General features: G+C 52.5%; 1 protein-coding gene across 1 annotated transcript in view; it reads right to left on the reverse strand.

Moving 5' to 3' along the window:
* Nucleotides 1–20,533, reverse strand: part of STK40 (serine/threonine kinase 40) — a 38,143-nt gene that overhangs the window by 11,800 nt on the left and 5,810 nt on the right. Inside the window, exons 2-6 of the mRNA XM_054571974.1 lie at nt 6,037–6,156; nt 4,328–4,413; nt 3,824–3,967; nt 1,605–1,832; nt 798–850 (exon numbers count right to left, since the gene is read on the reverse strand). Of these exons, the coding sequence (XP_054427949.1) occupies nt 798–850; nt 1,605–1,832; nt 3,824–3,967; nt 4,328–4,413; nt 6,037–6,148 (623 nt within the window). The 5' untranslated portion in view covers nt 6,149–6,156. The remainder of the gene's footprint in view (nt 1–797; nt 851–1,604; nt 1,833–3,823; nt 3,968–4,327; nt 4,414–6,036; nt 6,157–20,533) is intronic.

The following is a 20,533-nucleotide window of genomic DNA, read 5'->3' on the forward strand; positions in this document are numbered from 1 at the left end:
TCCGCCTCTGTGGGGTGACAGCTTGAGGTTGGAACCTTCCATGATTTCCCTCTGCCGCTGGCCCCCTGGGGTGCTGGGGTGAGCCGCCCAGATCCCCTCCAAGATCGAGGCGCTTTCTCCCCACTGCTGGGAGTGTGGCCTTCTGACCACTTGTAGCTGTGTCCTTTTCTGGGAAGTCCGCTTAGCCAAAGGAGACTGCCTAGGGCTGCGTCCCACCTCGGCACAGCCCGCGTTCAGGGTCCGGCCACAGTGGGAGTGCAGGGCCATGCGCCATCCTGCCTTAACCTGGGACATCTGAAGCGCCCCCTGGCTCTCCAGCTTTGCAGGGTGAGACCCTGTTCGGAAGGCACCACAGCCCAGCTCTTCCCTCTGCCCAGCCCCGCCCCTTTCTCCCAGAGAGCTCTCCCCAGTTAACCTCCTGCTTGCACCTCTGAGTCCTGGGAACCTGACCTCTTTCGCCCATCTGTCATTTCTTCACCTATTTGTCCATTTTTATAGTCACTTACTAAGCACGCACTAGGCACGACCAATAAATGGACCAGGGAGGATCTCTGAAGTTCTTCCCAGAGCTCTCTCTGTGGCCTTCTAGACTCTCCTCCCTAGCGAGCATCCTATTCCATGAGGCAAAAGACAGAAGCAGACATCCCGTCCCCACCCTGCGAAGCCCTGGAGAAAGTGGGCTGTTCTGAGTCAGTGTCCCCGTGGGAACACTGCCGGGCACGGGGTAACTGGCAGCTGCAGCATGAGCCTGTTCTAACCCCAAGGTCACCTCTTGAAAGAAGAAAGGCAGAGCTCACCTCTTATTGAGCACCATGTTCCCAAGCTTCAGGTCTCTGTGCACAATGTTTTTCTGGAAGACAACAAAACACGTGGTTTGTACTGTGAAGGTGAATGAGGGCTGGAGTCGGGCCCAGTCGGTAAGGCAGGAAAAAGCTCTGGGACATGTCTTTGTAGGCTCCTGCCTTGATCTGTAAGCCACAGACAGAGCAGGACCACTGTAAGGCCTCATCAGCCATGTATACAAATAGGGTAATATGTGAGCCCAGGCGAGCTCTGTCCCACCCAGTGTGGCTTTCCTGTTCTTTCTCCCCTCAGGGCAGCAACCAGTGGGGAAACCCAGTCCTCTCCCCACCTCTATCAAACATCTTACTGAAAAACATCTTACAAAAACGGAAAACCAAGCATCTGCCTGGATCTGGGGTCGGATATGAACTCGCATGCCTCTGGTAACCGAATCTGAAGGCTTGGCCCACAGAAGCATGCTTGCAAGAGGCTCTCCTGACTCTGCTAACCCGGACTTTGGGGTACCCGACACCCCCAATCCTGGGAAAAGCGCAGAGATAGGCTGTGACCGCCGCCAGGGAATCCCTGCTCTGGGTTCTGCTCGGCTGCCTGTCCGGGCACCCCCACCCCAGGAAGGTGGGCTGCGGCCCGCGGCACTGTGCCTCAACAGGCGTACACGTCATCCAGCCGCTTGCCTTCTGCGCACTTCTGGCAGGGTGAGGGCGGGACAGAGCTGCTTCCACTCGGCAGCAGCAAGAAGGGCGGCCTTCGGTGGCCTCCCCTTGGGCCAGAGGAGGGCCAGCCGAGGGGCAGAGCCTCACCTGGTGCAGGGCTTCCACCACGCGCACCACGTCGTAGAAGATGACCACGGTCTCCCGCTCGCTGAGCCTCTTCTCCTTGATGACGTAGTGCTGCAGGTTGATCAGGTCAGCGGTCTTGTCACTAAAGTCGTGTGCACAGAGGCAGTCCAGGACGAGGCAGATGCGCTTCTTCATCTTCTTAACCATTCGGCTGGATTCTGTGTCTTCAGCGATTTCGCAGGTACGGTCCTGGGGGCAGGGGGGCAGAGGGAGCTGGGGCCAGCACGCCAGAACTCTCCTCTGGAGCTGGACACACAAAGCAGCGAGGGGCCTGGAAGAAGCCTGCGTGCGCGGGCGGCGGGGGCCTGCGGCTGGGGCAGCACAGGCCGCGGGCCGCACAGCTGGGCCTGGCTTCCCACATACCAGCGCCAGGCCCAGCAGGGGACGAGGCTATGGCAGCTCAGGTAAAGGCTTCACGCTTTGATCCCAATGCACAGGGTTTGGATCAGGGCTGGGCATTTAAAGCTGAAGGGCCCCCTGAGCCCAGTGTACAGGCTGTAACCCCAGGGCACTGGACATCCTCCTGCCCGTGGCTCTCCAGGATTCCAGCAATGACCACTGTGCACTTCCTTCCAATGTCCAAGATGGTGGATGGGAAGTGTACTGTGTGTCCGAGACAACCGCTTTCATGTGGACGTGGGACTCTTAGGTAGCCACGTAACGGCGGTTGAGAGTATGGCTCTGGCCCCTGACGGCGGGCTCAGGTCCCAGCTCCACATCAGCAAGTGGGAGCCGGTAACCCTGCCGCCCAGGTTATGGAGAATAGGACAGCCCAGGCCGAGTGCTCGTCCTGCCCCAGCCAGGGCTTGTTGGGTGGGCACTGCTACCAACACTGCAGTTGCAAGTTCCGGACCCATTCCTCGCTGGAAAGGTATTTTAAGTAAGACAAAAAATAGGTACAACACAGGGACTTGTCTCCCACCAGCCTGTGGCCCTTGGTGTCACCCCCAACCTCTGGGGAGCATCTGGGGACTGAACGTCCATCCCTCTTATTCTCTCCTCCCCAGAGGGCTAACGCAGAGTCTGGCACACAGATGACTCTAGAAATACTAATCACCCAGGTTCTCTCATCCAAAATGGGATAGGCCAAGATGAAGCCTTGAAAGTTAGCAGAAAGAAAATACTAAGAAATCCCAGTCATCCTCAGTCTGACTTCATGTTTAAGGGAAACACTGATTTTCAGCACTGCCTAATGATACTGAGTTGCTTGTGATTGCACCCCTCAGAATAAAGACCTTGGTGGGGTGTATGTTTTGGGGTGGGAGGCATCTTGATTCATTTTACTTTACGAAATCAAGCTTATAAGGAGTTTTTATTGCCTGAAATAACCACCATGATGAGGGTGCCAAAGGGGCAGCCTGGTGCTTTGTACACGCTCATCTTCCTATCCCCCGAGCAAGAGGAATCTGAGGCTTGGGGACCTGAGTGACTTGCCAGGGGTCACAGCCCCTGAAACCAGGACTGCTGGCTGCGACACCTGGGCGCACCCCCTGGCACCATGCTGCCTTTCGTGTCGGTCCCTCCAAGCAAGGGAGGCCCCAGCCAGTGCATCTGGCTGAGGGCGCCGCAGCGGCTCCGCTGCGTCCTGAGCAGGGGCCTGCTGGGCATCTGGATCCAGTCTTCATTTCTGGAGACACAGTTTCAGTTCCGCCCCCAGGAAGACTCTTTTCGGGTACAAGTTGCTAATTAGTACCTTTCGTAAGGGACCTGGAGCATCAGAGCATGGGGTTCCAGGGACACTTGTTGAACACCCTGGAATGCCTGGGCTGGCAGAAGGACTGTTGGTCCCAGAACAACTGAGGTGGCTCCCAGTGCCCGTTCTTCCCCATGGCCCCCCCTTCCATCCTGGCCTGGCCAATTCCTGACAACACAGTAGAAAGAGCCCGAGGTCTTTAAATGACTTTCTGCTTTCCTCTTTCCTCAGAAAGGCAGCTTTACAAAGGAAGGCTGTAAGATGCGAACTGTGAGCCTTGCTGCTGGGCTGTGATCGTCACAGCAGGAGACGCGCAGGGCTGGCCCAGGCTGACATCCAGGTGCCCCCGCCCCCTCGCCCAGGAAGTCCTGACACACCCAGCACACGGGAGTTGCAAGAGTGAGCTGCTCCAAGTACAGACGTGGCCCCAGCAAGTGCCAGCCCGGGGTGGGAGGACAGGGAGAGGAGGGGACAGGCAGCCACTCACCTGGAAGAGCCCGTGGTGGTGAACCACGCCATCCTGCGTGTGGAGAAGGGAAAGCAGAGAGTACTCGGTGTGTAACAGCATCTTGCCTTGCCTCTCCTCTTGGCTTTCTATTCCTTGGTCCCCCCTCTCCTCAAGGGTAAGGATCTTTAGGAAGGCACACACACACAAAAGACAACAACCCAAAAAAACCTTACTTTACAAAGCAGAATGACCAGAACAGGAAAAGCAGATCACGTACTACTGTGCAACACTCGCGCACACACTCACACACACCTATGGAGTGAACGGCTTCTCTCAACGTGACGGCAATGTAATTTATGCACAGAAAAAGCTCATTATATCAAGAGTTGTTCAGAGAGAGGCTGTGAACTTGATTGCTTCTCAGGAAGAAATGGTGCCACTCTTGCTCACAAGCGGTGTAGGTGCGAAGGTGAAGAAAAGGGAGCCAGGGTGGCAGGATGGCCCCCGAGTCCCCAGCACCCTGCCCCGCCACGCCTCACGTACCTTCAGCTGATAGAAGTCATCTGTACCATCTTTCCTCGCCAAACACTGCACAATGCTTGGCACCGGTGAGTTGCCCAGACGGGGACCTGCGGCAGAGGGAGCAGCTGGCTTACTGCGCAGAAGCTCTGTCATGGCCCCATGGCACCACATGGTCTTTGGCTAGTTCTTCTCTTCAGCTGGGCCCCACAGTTCCTCCCTACTGAGCTCACTCCGCAAAGTCCTTCTCCTCACCGAAAATGGAGGGTATATGTGCATATGCCTGTGGTACACCTGGCTTTTAGGCACATTTCTCAAAAAGAGGAGTTTTTCAATAGTGGGTGCAAGCTGGACTCTCTGAGGAGCCTGTGTTAATAAAAGAGCTCTAGCTGCAACCTGCTCCTCTGAATCTGCAACTCCAGGGTGAGAGTCCAGGAAACTGCAGCTCTTACAGGTTCCCCTGGAGTCCGATCCAGCCACCTGACCCCGGTCCAGGTCCCAGCTTTTGGGAACTTCTGTTTTTCTGGGGATGTACAGTGCTTGCTGTCCTGTGACAAAACCCTGCCTGAGCTTTCACAACATAAATAGGATAATATTACCATGTCACTGTCCTGCTAAAAACCCTATAACAGTGCTCAGTGGCGCTTAATATGCAATCAAAACTCCGTTTCTGACCTCCCCAGTCTTGCATGACTTGATTCTCACCCATCTTTCTAACTGGTTGCTTCCCCACCCCACTCACCATACTCCAGTTGCACTGGCTTCTTAATTCCTAAGACATGAAACCCTTTCCTGCCTCTGGGCTTTGGAGTTAGCTGTTCCTTCTGCCTAGAATGTTTTCCCCCTGCTTTTCACCAGGCTGGCTCCTTCTCATCCCTGGGTGTCAGCTCAAACGTCAGCTCCTCACACAGAACCTTCCTCATCTATACCATCCCTAGGCCCTTCTTATGCTCACCTCCCCTTGTTTGCTTACTTAAATGTACGTACTGCCCCCAGTGATGATCTTGTGTGTTCTTTACTCTGTTTCTCTTTGCAACTAGAATGCTAAGTTCTGTGAGGGCAGGAACTTGACTGTCTCCTGTGCTGCTGTACCCCTGGCAGACAGCACCTGTCTGGCACAGCGTGGGCACCGTTAACTACTTGCTGAATGACTGGAGCTGGAAGCACCCTGTGCCCCTAAGTCCACATGCTGTTCCCCGAGCAAAACTCACACCTGGTCTCTCACTGCTAGGGGAGCTGGGGTCCTCAGAGCCCACCCAACCCGCAACACTGAGCATAAAACCCGGACTTGCTTGGGCCTCTAATATCGTGCAGAAAGGCCCTGCTGCTCCTCTGGACCACTGGGAACACCCAATCCTATAGGACTTCTGTGTCAACCTTATAAGGAGTTCAGGGGCTATATCAAACGCTTCGTGAAATTAACCGTGCCCTCCAAGAGTGGTCCAAAAAGTGCCCTGGATGATGGCCCTTGGAATCTAATGCAGCTTATAAGCTTCCCGTGGGTGGCATTCTCGGGGATGAGATAGTCTAGCTTTCAGCTGAGACTGATCTAAGGCTGGTGCGGCAACAACAGAAGTGACGACTCTTGGGACAGGGTGACCTAAGGCTCCGGATCTCCCACCGGCATAATAAACAGACCATAGTTGTGGTGGTGAAGCTGGGCCAGACCGAGGATGCCACTGCACCCGGCCCCTGCCCCCCGCACTCCCAGTCACCAGCGGGGAGAGGCTTACCCAGGATGAAAGGTCCAGCTCTCTTCGCATTATTTCCGGAAATCCCACTTCCTAGAGCCTTGGCCCTGGCCGACGTTTCCCCAGCTCCTCTGTCTGATGCTCTCCGCTTCATTCTCAGCTCTAGACAAGACAGAAACAAGCCCCTCTCACTGAGCAAGTCAGCGAGTTTCCTTAAGCTAACCCAGCCTCCTAGCCTCTGACTTGGGAACGTGTCACACAGCTGCTGCTGCTGTTCCTGCTGCCGTCGCCACCTCCTCCCCCTCCTGGAGGAGCACTGAAGGTTCCTTGCGACAAAGAACCTGGGCTCCTTTACTTGGGATTAATTAGGGACTCAAAGTGACTGTACTTCAAGGTAGCAAGTACAGGCTACTGAGGTGGGCAGCCAGCTTGCCTCAAAGGGGCTGGTCAAATGCGGAGAGGAGGACCCTGGGCTTTGTGCAGACATAACCTGGGTCCCTAAAGAGACTGCCACAGAGAGGAGAGCTGGCCTGGAGTTGACTATTCCCAAAGTGAGGCTTTCAGCCCTGGCTGGTGTAGTTCAGTGGATTGAGTGCTGGCCTGTGAACCAAAGTGAGGCTTTCCCCTCAAATACCTACAGCCAAGTGGCCTGAGGTACTGATTCCTGGGTCCCACCCTGCCCCCGATGCTCTGATCTCTGAGGTGCGGTGGAGTGTGGGCCCCAGGAAGTGGCATGATGGGCATGAGGCCTGAGGGATTCTTACACCCGTGAAGTGTGTGGTTTACTGCCCTGAGGATCGCCTCCTCTCTCCAAGCCTCCTTGACTCTTAGGTCCTCTCAGGTGCAAGAACACTCCAAAGGTGTCAATGGGAGTTAGCTTTCTCCTCCTTTACTCCTATTTTCAACACTTTCTTTAATTTAAGAAAAAAAATATACCGTGCATTTAGGAGCCAATTAAAGGACACTAATGGAAACTGCAATCCCTTTGATCTCTTCCAGGGTTAAAATGAAAGGTCAAGCCCTGGCTGGTGTGGCTCAGTGGACTAAGCACCAGCCTGTGAACCAAGAGGTCACTGGTTCAACTCCCGGTCAGGGCACATGCCTGTGTTGCGGGCCAGGTCCCCAGAAAGGGGCATGTGAGGGGCAATCAATGGATAGATCTCTAGCAAATTGAGGTTTCCCTCTCCTTCTCCCTCCCTTCCCCTCTAAAAATAAAATAAATAAAATCTTAAAAAAAAAAATTAAAGGTTGACACTGGAGCCAGATTCTAGGAGACATTAACCAGTAGGCATGAATTAAGAAAAAAAAAAAAGCCCTCCTTCCAGCTCTCTACAGTTACCACCCTAGATGGGGCGAGGAAGCAGGTGTACACAGATGAGTTCCATAGAGGGGCCGAGGGTCACAGGGATGCCCAGGGAAGGCCAGCTGCCCGATCCCGAGGGGAGGCCCTGGCCTGGTGTGGGAGAGAAGGCTCAGGGGAAACTTCCCAGAGGTGGTGACACTGGAGTGGGCCAAGCAAGGCGCCAGGCAGAGGGACCTGGTGAGCAAACATACAAAGTAAGAGATGGCAAGCAAGCAGCCAACTCCAAGCAGTTTGGGTTGCTGGAGTGTAAAAATGTGAAGCAGAGAGCAGAGAGAGGTAACCCGGAGAAGGGGCAAGGGCCATATCTAGGGGACCTGATGGCCGAGTCCCGAGTGAAATCTTTAGGGGTTGAACACTGAGCCCTAAACTTCTATAATTTTTTTTCTTCATACAAAAGTAATCGGCATTCACAGAAACATGAGAAAATAGAGATATGCAGCCCTGGCCGGGTAACTCAGTTGGTTAGAGCATCGTCCCAATACACAAAACTTGTGGGTTCTATCCCCCAGCAGGGCACATGTAAGAGGCAACCAATGAATGCATAAATAAGTGGAACAACAAATCATCTCTCTTCCTCTCTTCTTCTTTCTCTCAAATCAATTTAAAAAATTAAGAATATACAGATATGCAAAAATAAGAAAATAAGGTACCCGAGATCTCACTGCCCAGATGTAATCGCTGTCAGTGTTCAAGTAGACTTTCCTGTGTGTTGTGTGTGCTTACAGTTTCCATTATTACAAAAATTTGGACCACTCTTTGACATCATTTTGTGAGATTTTTTCCCCTCCCACCTGAAATACATTATGAGGGTGAATTTTATGGTATGTTAACTATATTTCAGGAAAGCTGTAAACAAAATAAAACAGAACATCCCTACCTGACAATATTCTTCTGTAGCATCACTTGGAATAGCTACACGGTCTCCTTGGTGAGAATATATCATGATTTATCAGACCACATCTGTATTCTTGGCCATCTAGAGTCTTTCCATTTTAAAATATTTTTATTAACAGTCATGCACCTACATCTTGGCATACTTGTCTCTCTGACTCAAGATAAACTCTAGGAAGCGGAATTGCAGGGTCAAATGTGGAGCACACTTTTAGAGGTGTCTCGCCCACACTGCCGGGCTGCTCTCGGGGAGGCTGTGCCAATTTATGTCCCACCTGCGGTGTGGGCGAGTAAGTCCAGGACCTGCACCAGAACTATGTCCTTATTTTTAAAGACTGTCAACTTGATTGGCAACAAAAAGTATGTCATTGTTTAAATTAGTAATTCCTTAATTATTCACGAAGTTGAACTTATTTCACATGCTTACTAGTTGTATTATTTTTTTATGAATTTCCACTTCATAGTTTTTTCTATTTTTTACTGCTGTGTATTAGTCTTATTGGTTTCTAGAAACTGTTTACATTTTAAGGATAGAACTGACATAGGATGTAGTTTTTCCTAATCTTTTTATTGTTTAAAATTTAAAAAGTGGTTAAATGTTTATGTGAGTAAATAGTTCTCTTTTCCTCCAGTTTGTTTTGTTGTTATTCCTGGAAGGCTGTCTCTCTGCTGAGAACAGGTGTGGATTCACTAGTTAGGTTTATTTCAATCTTCACATGCTGCTATTCTGGCCCTTATTCTAATTCCCAGGAGACTGACTCCATGCAGTGAACTGGGAAGTGGGAGAGATGGCCTGATGTACTCCTACTCCGGTCTACCAGGCTTGCTTCCCATCGAGCCCCGATTTGTTTTCAGAGCTGGGACACTGAGGAACAGATCCATGATTTCAATCAAAGAGAAGCTGGGACCATGTAACTCAGTAGGCCCTGACAGTCCCCAGATGGAGTAAAAGTCATGGTTAGGTTTAGCCATGACTTCTGCCAAAGCTCATGCTGGAAGCAGATTCAAAGGCATTCAGACAAAAGCAGGGGAAAATAAAACTGCTTCTAGACTTAAACGCTGGGCACTAGTATCTCTGGGACAGTGTTCCTGCTCTTTGTCTGGCTAACTTCTTTTTTTTCTTTTTAAGATTTTATTTATTTACGTTTTAAGAGAGAGGGGGAGGGAGGGAGGAAGAGAGGTAGAGAAACATCAATTTGCGAGAAATACACCAATCAATTGCCTCTCACACGCCTCTTCCTGGGGACCTGGCCCACAACCCAGCCATGTGCCCTGACCGGAAATCAGACCAGCGACCTTTCGGTTTGCAGGCCAGCACTCAGTCCACTGAGCCACTTCTATGCATCCTTCTCAATTTAAATACCACCTTTTTCAGAGAAGCCTTCCTTGATGTTCCCACCATCAGTGGGTCCCACATAGTCTCATTTGGTATCCTGCAATTTTCACATATTCATTCATAGCACTTCCTGTGTTTTGTGATTATGTATTTAATTGTGTGCTTATATGCTTAATGTTTTTCTCTCACCACCAGACTAAAAATTCCACAAGAAAAAAAAAAAAAGACACAGCACCCCAAATGCCTGGCCCAACAGATGCTCCATAAGTGGCGGGAGGCCCTTCCCCAGTTGGTAATGGTCTTACCAAGTCAGCAGCCCTGTGCTGAAGCTGCCCCTGCCCTCGGGGATAAGCTGTTTCATGCCATTCTGGCCTAGCCTCCTTCTTCCCTGGAGCACTAAGCCTCCCCTCTTTTCCCGGTTCCCTGGAGAACACTGCAAGGACCTCATCATATCTGAAGAGATACTGCCTAGGCGCCCACGCACAGGCTTGGTCTAGACAACAGTTTGCTGGGAGCAGCTGCAACACAGACAATGAGTGGGCTCAGCCCGACCCCACCCACCCCACTCAAGATTCAACGCAAGCAAATGGCACAGGAACTGCTCCAAAATGTAGGCAGACAGAAGGATGGGAGCAGACGGGAAGAGAGAGGGAAAAGATGCTGCGGGCAGGGGGGTGGTAGCAAGGCTGCTTCCCTTCCTGAGCATCCTTTAACGCCACCAGAGCTGGCGGATGCAAAAAAAGCCACGTGAGGTGACAGGCCTGGAAACGCGGAGCTGCCACAGGCTCACTGGTGAGGTGAGCAAAGACTCCTGAGGACAGACCCTCCTGTACTCCCTCCCCCACTGACACACAGCGAGGGTGTGCCCCACTTTCAAATCCTCCTGAAGTGCCCCCTCCAGAGGTACATGGGCAAATTCTCCGACAGGGGAAGCCACTTTGAGGGACCCTGGCTTCACAGTAAGATCTGTGCTGTGGAAACTGGCTATGCTGGTCTCAGGAGGACTTCGGGCCAGGCTCCTCCAGAGACACTAGTCCTCAGGCCCAGCCAGGCTAAGGGGCAGCTGTTCGCTGGTGTTTCCTGGGCCCACTGCTCCGCTCCCCAGGAACTTATCTTTCCTGGCTTGGAAGTCTCTGGAGCTTTAAATCTGTCAACTATCTTGTGTGCTATCCTCCTACATCATGGCTGTTTCCCTTAGAACCTGGACTCAACAGGAATTTAAGCGAGGCAGCAAGGGAGGGGAGGGATGGGGGCTGGGAGGGGGGTGCTGGAAGAACCCAGCCTGGCAGCCCTGCCTCCTGCAGGCTGCGCTCCTCAATCTGGAAAGCAGGGCATTCTGTTTGCTTGGCCCAGCCGAGGGAGCAAATCATGGGCCTCAGCATGAGAGGGCCTCAGCTCCGTGACAGCCGCCATGGTGTGCCCAGAGGAGGGGTGGCCTGCCCTACCCTGTTAACTTGGGGTTAAGGCCATGTCACCCCAAAGCTGCGGGGTGATGTAAGTCCTGCTTTCTCAGAAGGCAACGAAGGCCAGGCCGCTAGCAACGCATAGGATTCTAAGGCCCACAAAGCCAAGCCCAAGGATGTAGTGTGACAGGGCACAGAAGAGCTGGGAGGGGCAGAGCCAGGCAGGACACACCGTGGCAGGGCACAGCTCAACATGGTTGACATACTGCCAACCCCAGCAAGAGGTGGGCTGCAAAAAAAGACGGTACTGAGGCCTCCCAACTTCAGTCTTTCCTCAGCGTCACCCAGCTATAGAGCAACTAAAGTCTGGCCACGGCAAGGAGGGTCCCTCTCTCACACCAGACGCATCCCCGCAGGCCTCCACACAGGTGCGCAGACGCATGGCCCCAGGCGGCGGACGCTTCTGTGTGCAGAGAGCCAGAGCAAAACCCCACTCCCCACAAGCATGGGGCCTGCTCACGTGTGCAAGTTCTGCATTCAACCTCATCCTAGGCTTTCTGCTCTGGGTTTCTGGAGAGATGGGTGACCTTGCAAACCCAATGGGTAGAGGCAGAGTGCAAAGGCAGTCCCGACAAGGGGCAAATGGTAGACCTCTGTGTAGTGCAGCATTTGCTGTGTGTACGCACGTGACAACAGCAACTCCTCTGTGTGCTCCTGCTAGGAGCCAGAGGGCTGTGTCTACATTGCAGGGTCAGACTGAGCTGAAGCCATCCACAGTCACACCGTCCCTGTCAGCAGCCCCCAGGCCTGCCCCCATGTTTCCTGGCTCTGTCAAAATAGAACAAACAAATTCAAAGTCCAGAGCTGTGCAGGCTTCTGTCTTCTGGACTTCACCTCTGGCGTGCCCACTGAAGGCACGGCCCTGCACCTCTGTCCAGCCCTCCTGGCACCTGGAAGTGTGCACGGAGCTCCCACCCCTCCCTGGCCTACTTCCCACTTGCCATGTGCTAAGGGGCTATGTGTCCAGAACTACAGCAGATCCCAGGAAGAGGGCAGAAAGAGTCTGCCCACAGGACACAAAGGCAGTAGAACAAAGTGGTTAGAACAATGTGTCTTGGTAGTTTTCCTGTCAGAACAAGAGAAAATCTGTACAGCACTTGCGGGTGGACTGGGGGGCTCCGGTTGTCCTGTGTGTGGCCCCGTCCTATGCCTTAGGCTGAGGCATTTACCATTTACCCTACATAACTCACACTGGATGGGAACCTCTGAGTCAGAGCAAGGGTTCTGAGTAAGCCAAACCTGGGTTCAAAGTCTGGCACCATCACTTATTAGTGATGAGATCTTGGATGAATTACTTATTTTCTATCTACAAAATGGCATGCAATATCTACCTTCCAAAGTGGTCTAAGGATAAAGTGAGCTAGCCCACACAGAGTACCTACTGGCATTGTAAACATTTGATGAATTGTGCTGCTGTTAGTTTAAACACAGTTGCTCCCACCCAAAAAGAAGGGGATGGTAGGTACAGAGTTGGGGATGTGGGGAGCAGAAGAGGCCCGATTAAAGGTTTAAGAGGCCTTGAACCTGCTGCCTGCTGGCCAGCCTGAGGGACATACTTGGCTCACTGTGGGGAAGAGGCCTGGGGGTTGGTTAGCTGAGCTGCGGAGGAGCAGGGGGCTGCGGGCAGTGCCAGGTGCACATTCTGTAGTAGAGGGCGGAGTACAGTTGTCCTGTGGACCAAGGGGAGCGCCTGCTCTTTGGGCAGAGGCACACAGCATCTATTCATCTTGTGTTGTTCATTCGTCTATGAGGGAAGCAGAGGCTGGAGCAGGAGCTGGCAATTATCAACGCGGGGTACAGTAAGGGACCGTCTAGGAGAATGAGGCCACTCCAAATGGGTCTTTCATTATGATCCAGTTGATGGAATTAAGACCTAGTACCTCTAGTCCAAAATGTCCTGGAGCAGGACCAGGGGAGGAGGACAGAGCACAAATACCAGGCTATAAGATTTGTACTATCTGAGGACAAAACTTCTGGTTATGTACCTTTGTCAAAACAACTGAATGGTGCCGTTATAAGCTCTGTGAAATTCACTGGGTGTAAATATACCTTAATTAATAAAAGAGCAAGTTTCAACTTAACCAAATGGTCAAAGTACCACACCACCGACAGCAGAACAAACTGACATCACGTTACTCCTGATAATGATACATTTAAGAAGGATACTACATAACTTATGTTGTTATTATTATTTTTTACCAAAAAGGCATAAGCTAAACCTGATCATGAGTCAAATCCAAATTGAGGGACATTCAACAAAACAGGCACGTAAGCTTCAAAAACATCAATGTCAGATAGTTTTTTAAAAGGCTGAAGAACTTCCTTGGCAGTGTGGCTCAGCTGGTTGGAAAGTCATCCCATAAACCAAAATGCTGCGGGTTTGAGTACTGGTCAGTGCACATGCCTGGGTCGTAGGTTTGGTCCCAGTGGGGGCACGTGCAAGGGGCAATTGATAGATGTTTCTTCCTCACATCAATGTTTCTCTCCCTCTTTCTTTCCCTCCCATTCCCTCTCTCTAAAATCAGTGAGCACGTCCTTGGATGAGGATTTAAAAAGAGAAGATAAGAGAAGGAAAGCAGAAGAACTATTCCAGATTAAAGGAGACTAAAGACATATGACAAGTAAATGTGATAGGTCATCCTTGGAGAGGGGGGTTATAAAGAATATGACTGGACGATTGGTAAAATCTGAATATGAACTGCATATTAGATAATAGTATTGTATTAATGTTAAATTTACTGAATTGAAAACTGCATCCTGGAATAACACAGGACATAGGAGAATGTACTTGTTTTTAGGTGAGAGATGCTAGCATTTGGCATTGGAGGGTCATGATGTCTCTAATTTACTCTCAGGTGCCTGGGGACAGAGGAGAAAGTGCAACCTTCTGAAAAAGTTCCCCAAACCCTGGAGGAACATGCTGTCCAGACTCACAGGTTCAGAGGGATTTCTGGTGGGTACACAGCTCGCAGTGGCAGATCTTGGAATCTCACACTTGTTGGGCAGAACCAGCCTGGTATGAACAAGAGTTGTTTTGACTGTCCCCCTCCCTTCCCGATCCCAAACACTGTGCGAAAGGACTTGGGAGGGGGCTGGGGTTAGGGGGACTTCGGAGAGGCCTTTGTGCAATCTCCAGGCCTGCCACCTGGTGGCGTCTTTCTGTACCACATCTTCAAAGGGTTTCTCCTGGTGCCAGGTTCAATATGAGGCACTGCTGCTCTCCATGAGGCTGATCAGAAAGGACACAGGAACGACTCCATTAGAAGACCCCACCTTGGCTACCTGTGTGATTGGGGCTGGACAGATTCCAGCAGGCTGCACTTGCTCCTCTGCTTGGGGCCCTGGGGTACAGTATCTGCCTGCCTCTGCTGGGGGGACCTCCAGTGTTCCTGTGGTCTTCAGGAAGAAACAAGCTCCTCAGTGAGGCTGGCTAGACCCAGGCCACCTCTCCAGCGTCACTACCCTTATATGCCTCCCAAATCCAGCCACACCGAATGACTCACAGTTCCCTGAATGTGCCATGAACACCCTTGCCCTGCCCTCCTCTCTCAGGCTGCTTTGTCCTTCTCCCTCAGTCCTCACTTGTCACCTTCTACAGCAAGTCCTCTCCTCCAGCTCCCAGAGCACCTGAGCACACTTCTGTCCCTCCTGCTGTGCTATCACCATTGGTTCATTTGTCTGACTACCTCTTGCTCTAGTCTGCAGGCACTCCTTTGGGAGCAAACCACTTCACCTCTGCCTCCCTGCACCCCGCCCAGTGCCTGGCAGACTGCTGAATGAGAAAAGACAGAGTGTAGAACTGTTTGTTGGGCACCCAGAAGGCACTAAAGCCCATACTGGGGCAGGCGCCAGAGCTTGAGGTCACCCAACTACAGGTCAGGGGTTAGAGTGGGACCCTGAAGAAAGTACAGATAGTGTAGCAGCTGATGGCAGCAGAAAGAACCCAGGATCAGAGAGACGGGGGTCACAGCAGTAGGTAACTGGGCTACCGTGCTGCAGGGAAGAGCTTGTCCAGGAAAAGGCTCCTGTCAGAAATGTCTGGATGCCTGAGGCAAGGTGTTCTCGGCTGGCTGATTGCCGGAAGCTGTGCTTAGATAGTGCTGGCTGCGGAGACAGAGACGGCCTCCACTGAGGAATGAAACCCATTCACAGCGTGCGCATCTTGGGCCCGCCCCGTCATTGGCCAAGGGACAGACCAGCCCCCTTTCTGCTGAATTCAGCTAAAAGATGTGCTTTCCTGGAGCAAGCTGTGGGAGCGTGGGAGTGACGGCCTGGCCTGCCCGCTCCACCAGTGACATGTCTTAGTGGGAAGGTTCTTCTGCTGGTCAGAAAAATTCCTACCACTCTCAGTTTCCCCAGGAAAGAGAACTTCTGGCCGAGCTATGTGTTTAGCTGACTACACCTGAAATGAAATGACACGTGAGGTGAGCAGGGTGAAGTCTGAAGACGTGATCCAACGGAGATGATCAGTGGATCCACGCCTTACAGAGGAGACCCCTCCATACTAGAGGGCTGCCAGTCCCCTCGAAAACCCCCCGGGCCCCTTTCTGGATGGTGAATTTCGGGCTCAGAACCCACTGGGAGGCCCACACTCTCACACTGACCAACTTCTGTACAAGGCTTTGAGCACCTGCAAATACACTATTGTAACGCACGCCCTTCCCCCCACCCCAACACAACATTTTCTAGAAAAAGAAAGTGAGGCTCAGAAATACTCAGAGAACTGCTTAAGGTCTCCTGGCTCGTTGTTGAAAAGGTCACCTATGTGAACAAAGGTTCCAATTCTGAATCCCACACATTGTTAATTGACCACACTGCTCCCTCAGCTGCCTTCTCCACCCGATGTTGGCTGTGGTTCTAGGAATGCCAACCACAGAACGGACAGTACCCTCTAGGCTTCCTTATGAGCAATGATTCTCCTGGAATCAGGGACTGACCGAGCCAGAAAGCTGCAGGTGAGCAGGGAGAGAGGGGCCATGCTTGTCCCTGGAGAAGGAGGCATTTCAGGGCCCCCTGAGCAGGGTAAAAGAGCTGTGTCCGGGGTTCCGGACACAGCCTCCCACCAGCCAGCAAGGCAGAGTCCCCCACCCTCCCTGACTCAAGCACCCTGGGAGCCGCCCCCACTGCACCTCACTACTCACACGCAGGTGCTTCTACCAGTGCCACCAACTTCCCTGCAGGCCTATTCTCCATCTACAAAGTCAACCCACAAAACCAGGTGTTTCAGACCGTGGACCAGTTACTCAAATGTCAGCTGGGAGAGCAAGATGAACTGTGGGGTCAGGTAGGCCAGATTTCAAATTCCAGCTCCCCTCACTCACTTGCTTTGTGACCCTGAAGTAGTCACCAACCCTCTGTGACGGTCCCCTCCACTCTGTGGGCCTCAGTTTCCTCGTCTTTAAAAGCGGGATGATCGAAGGATCACAGAGGACGCAGTGGCTGCTGGTTGCGGGGCTGTGTTGGGTGAGAGGTGAGCGTTCCGTGCTGTGCGCACCCCCCCCCCCCCCCCCCCCCCAATCCGGCAGCCTTCCTGGAGACAAGTCTCTCCAGGCGAATACCTTATTAACTCTCATTGCCAGGAGCTGTTCGTACTGTTTCCTCGAATTTCTTTAATTCTCACAGCTTTATGAAGGAAAGATGTCTCCCTTTTGTTGCTGACAAGCCGAGGCCTGGAGACCCTGGCCCAGCTTGCCTGCCTGGGGGACGCTGCCTACGGCCAGGGCTCTCCTGCTCCCGCTAGCTGCCTGGAAGGGGGCTCTGTTTGAGGGCCTTTCCTTTGAGTTGGAGTGACAGCCATCTCTGAAGCAGCTGAAGGCTGCAAGCAATCTCCCCAGGAAGCCCCTGGAAGCCATTTGCTTCTGGGCTCAGATGGATGCTGAGGAAATGGGGAGGAGGATTAGTAATCCCCAGCTACAGCCAGGACTCCCTGATGACAAAGATTCATGCCTGTGCTGTCATCTTCAGTGTCCCAAAACAGCATGATGATTTTGTTCCTTTTTAAAATGCAGGATATGTATAGCTCCAATGTGTCAAGAATACATAACATCACATCATCCTCTAAACGCGGCGCTTCACTGCCTCGGGGGTACTGAGGGAACTGCTGAGGGAACTGCTGCTTCTCACCAGGGCTCCCTCCTGTTGCACAGGGTGAACCCCACCCCCTGAAGCCCTGGTCTTGGGCATGTGGGAGAGTACCTGCAGCAGCCAGAGAGGAAGTGACTCAGCCCAGTGGGAAGTGGGAGGGGCGGCAGAAAGAGGGCCCTGTGCCCAGCTGCTCCCCCTCGGTCCTCTGTCACTGCCTTTCCTCGGGGGACTACAGTGGGCTGAATTCAGCAGTCTTGGGGGCCTGCAGGGGCCTGAAGACCCTGCTGCTCACAGGAAGCCCAGTGTCTGCAGCTCACGGTCCAGCTCTAGTCTCTTCCAGGAGGCAAGGTCGCCTCCTGGGTACGTAATCAGTGATGTCCCCCCTCGCCCCACTGCCCCGAGGAAGTCCCCACTCTGTGGGCTCCTCTGTGGCCTCTGTGAAGGCTGGGGGGCCAGACTGGAGGCTAAAGGCCCCTGACGGGGGGATGTGTCTCAGAGGGATTCTGGGAGACAGGCTTCAGGGCTGTGCGCACAGAGGTGGAGCAGCAGACCCCCCTGGGGAAAAGATAAATGGCCTAAGAAACCAGTTCCTGCAGACAGGTCACAGGACTTCACCAGCAGCCACTCTAAAAGCCACCAGGGCAGAATCCAGGGCAGCACTGCCAGCCCTGCCACCAGCTCACTCCTCCCAAGGGCCTCCGGAAGCAGCTGATGTGACAACAAATAATCCGTCACTGTGTGTGGGTGTTGGAGGAGGAAGGAACAGACCTAATAGCTCTGTCTCAAGCAGTGCGGCCCTGGTGTCTCCCACCCAGAGGAGCAGCCTGGGGAAGCAGGGAAGCACACTGGCTCAGGAGACATTCCTTTCCTGGGGGACTCTTGGCTCAGCTGGGGTGGGGACGCTTCTGCCATGCATGGTGATGGCAGACTGAGTCACTGACAGCCAGCCTCCCTACAACTAGGGGGGCCGTGGAGTGAACACATGATAGGGGGTCCCTCAGCTCAAATCATCAGTTACTGCTTTGTGCAGTGACTTAGCCCACAGACAAGGCCTGCCACAGTGTCCCATGTGGACTTCAGGTTCTCACCACTCACAATGGGCCAAATCAGCCAAGGAGAACGGAAAGCGAGTAAAGAAGGGCTGGCCGACTCTCCGGGCCATCCTTGTGTCCAATGTGCAACCTGGACATGGGTTTTTCTGCTCCTTGGACTCCCACCTAGACGGGAGGGACTGCGATGCTCCACACAGGGTTCCCCGAGGCCTGCGGGGAGCCAGAGTGCGGGAGGCACTTGACAAATGCTGTTTCCTTCTACCCCAGGCTTCCAGAGCAACCGATGGGAAAGCCCAGGCCAGGCCCAGGTGCATGGGATTCTCTCCTCTTACACTGTTTCTAACAGCAAAAATCACTACAATCATCCTGTGAGAAAGGCAATTCAGACTCGGGCCAGCAATTCAGACTCGGGCCAGCAAACTGCCTTTCCTTAACTGCTTCTGTCAAAAAGTCAATGAAATTTCACAATTTTGACAATGAACAATATCACTCACTCTCTGCAGTTCTGATGAATGCTGCTAGCTGTGGCTGCTTGGAGGGACAAGATTACAGGGGCAGGCTTGGCCATCAAAGCGCCCTCCATGGGCCAGTCAGAGGGGTGGGCCAATCAAGGGCCTCACCTGCCCTGAGCCTGAGAGGCCAGCCATGAACAATCCTGAGGGCCACCAGCCACCATGGACAGATACCTCCATGCAGTGGCAAGCACACGCTCACTGCACGTGTGCTTGCCTGTGTTTCTCAAGGGGGTGAGCTCCCCGGACAAACTGAGAACCCCTGCCCAGGCCCAATGGGTGTGCAGGTGACAAGCACAAAATGACAGCCAACAAAGTAAAGGAAAGTGCACGCATCTGGGGCACAGCAATTCCAGTTCTAGAGACTTATCCTACAAATATACTCACAGAAGTTCACAAAGATTAACTGCAGCAAACACACACTCACAAAAGACAAAACCACAAAAATCAAAACATACACCCCTCAAGACAGGAAACAATTTAAAGGTCCACCAAGACGGGGTGGTTCATTGTATCGTGTTCCATCCAGACAAGAGAATACAATGCATCATTTAAGGTTAAAGCCACATTTGCCAACTGATAAAGACGTCTATGATACATCACATTAAAAACACGCAAAATGCAGTATTATTTGTATAATATGATCCCTTTTGGGTAAAAATAAAAACTATACACACCTTTGAATATGCACAGGACATTTCTAGAAGAAACTTAAGACTAGATACCTCCAGGCAGTAGAACCAGGGGCCCAAGGAGAGGAGCGTGAGTTTTGTCTTATATTCTTCCTCATTGTTTAACTATTTTACCATAGACTACTATAATAATTTTTGAAAATCTAAAAACTTTTTGAACCCACTCAAACTGTTAAGACCAGCAATGGAGTCAGGGGAAGGCGGGCCTCAGGGAAGGCTCAATGAGGGAGCGTGACACCGGAACACGGACACGGGTGTGAGTTAAGTGCCGAGTACAGGGGCCTGTGTGCTGACCCCAGGCTACATCGGGAGAGTAGGGGGCGGAAGGGACAAAACACCACGCCTGGTACACTTTCATTCTCCCAGGTAACTTGTAAACATAAGGAACTCCTTGCTTGCCATCTGGTATCCATAAGGGCTAGGAGGGCCACCAAACAGTTCAAATGGGAGACCTGGAAGCTGGCCCATGATGTCGTTAGCAGGACACAAACAGACCTGCTAACAAAGAGCTCACCCACCTGGGCCTCTCGCTAGAGCTAGCTCCTGGGTGCTGATGGCAGGCCCGGCGCCAGGCTGAACCTGCTATAGACAATAACACCTCATGTCCAATCCCCATTCCTGCCTCAGCGGCAAGAAGCGTATGTCCATTTGATAGAGGAGGAAACTGGAGTTGGGGATAGGAAGTGATTGGTTCAATGTCACTCAGCTAGCAAGTGGCAGGACTGTGATCTGAGCTGAAGCCCTTAACTGTGGGCTGCCATGTCTCAAAGTCTCCTGACCCACTGCTCACAGGGCTGGAGGGAAGGGACTTGTCTTTAGGCAGTGGCAGTTTCCATTTTTCTGGCAAAGAACGGATTGCTTCAGCTTTGCCAAGGTCTCTTCCAGCTCTGCGGCTCTCTCTAGGAGTCCAAGACTCCATGCGGCTGGGCTCCCTGGGGCAAGCGTCTGGCCAGGGTGGAGGAATGGGGTGGCTCGGGCTCCGGAGTCACAGCACGTGTGGGGTGGAAGTCCAGATCTGCCCTTGCCGGCTGCATAATAGTGGGCGGGTCACTTCACCCCCTGAGCCCGGGGGCTTTCCTCTGTGAGAGAAATAACCCTTTCTTCTGTAAATGTGAGAAGGGTTCAATACTGGAGTGCTTAGCCAAG

Source organism: Pteronotus mesoamericanus, unplaced genomic scaffold (genome assembly GCF_021234165.1).
Source record: "Pteronotus mesoamericanus isolate MK-2021 breed Mesoamerican mustached bat unplaced genomic scaffold, CSHL_Meso_final contig_221, whole genome shotgun sequence".
NCBI classification, from domain to species: Eukaryota; Metazoa; Chordata; class Mammalia; order Chiroptera; family Mormoopidae; genus Pteronotus; species Pteronotus mesoamericanus.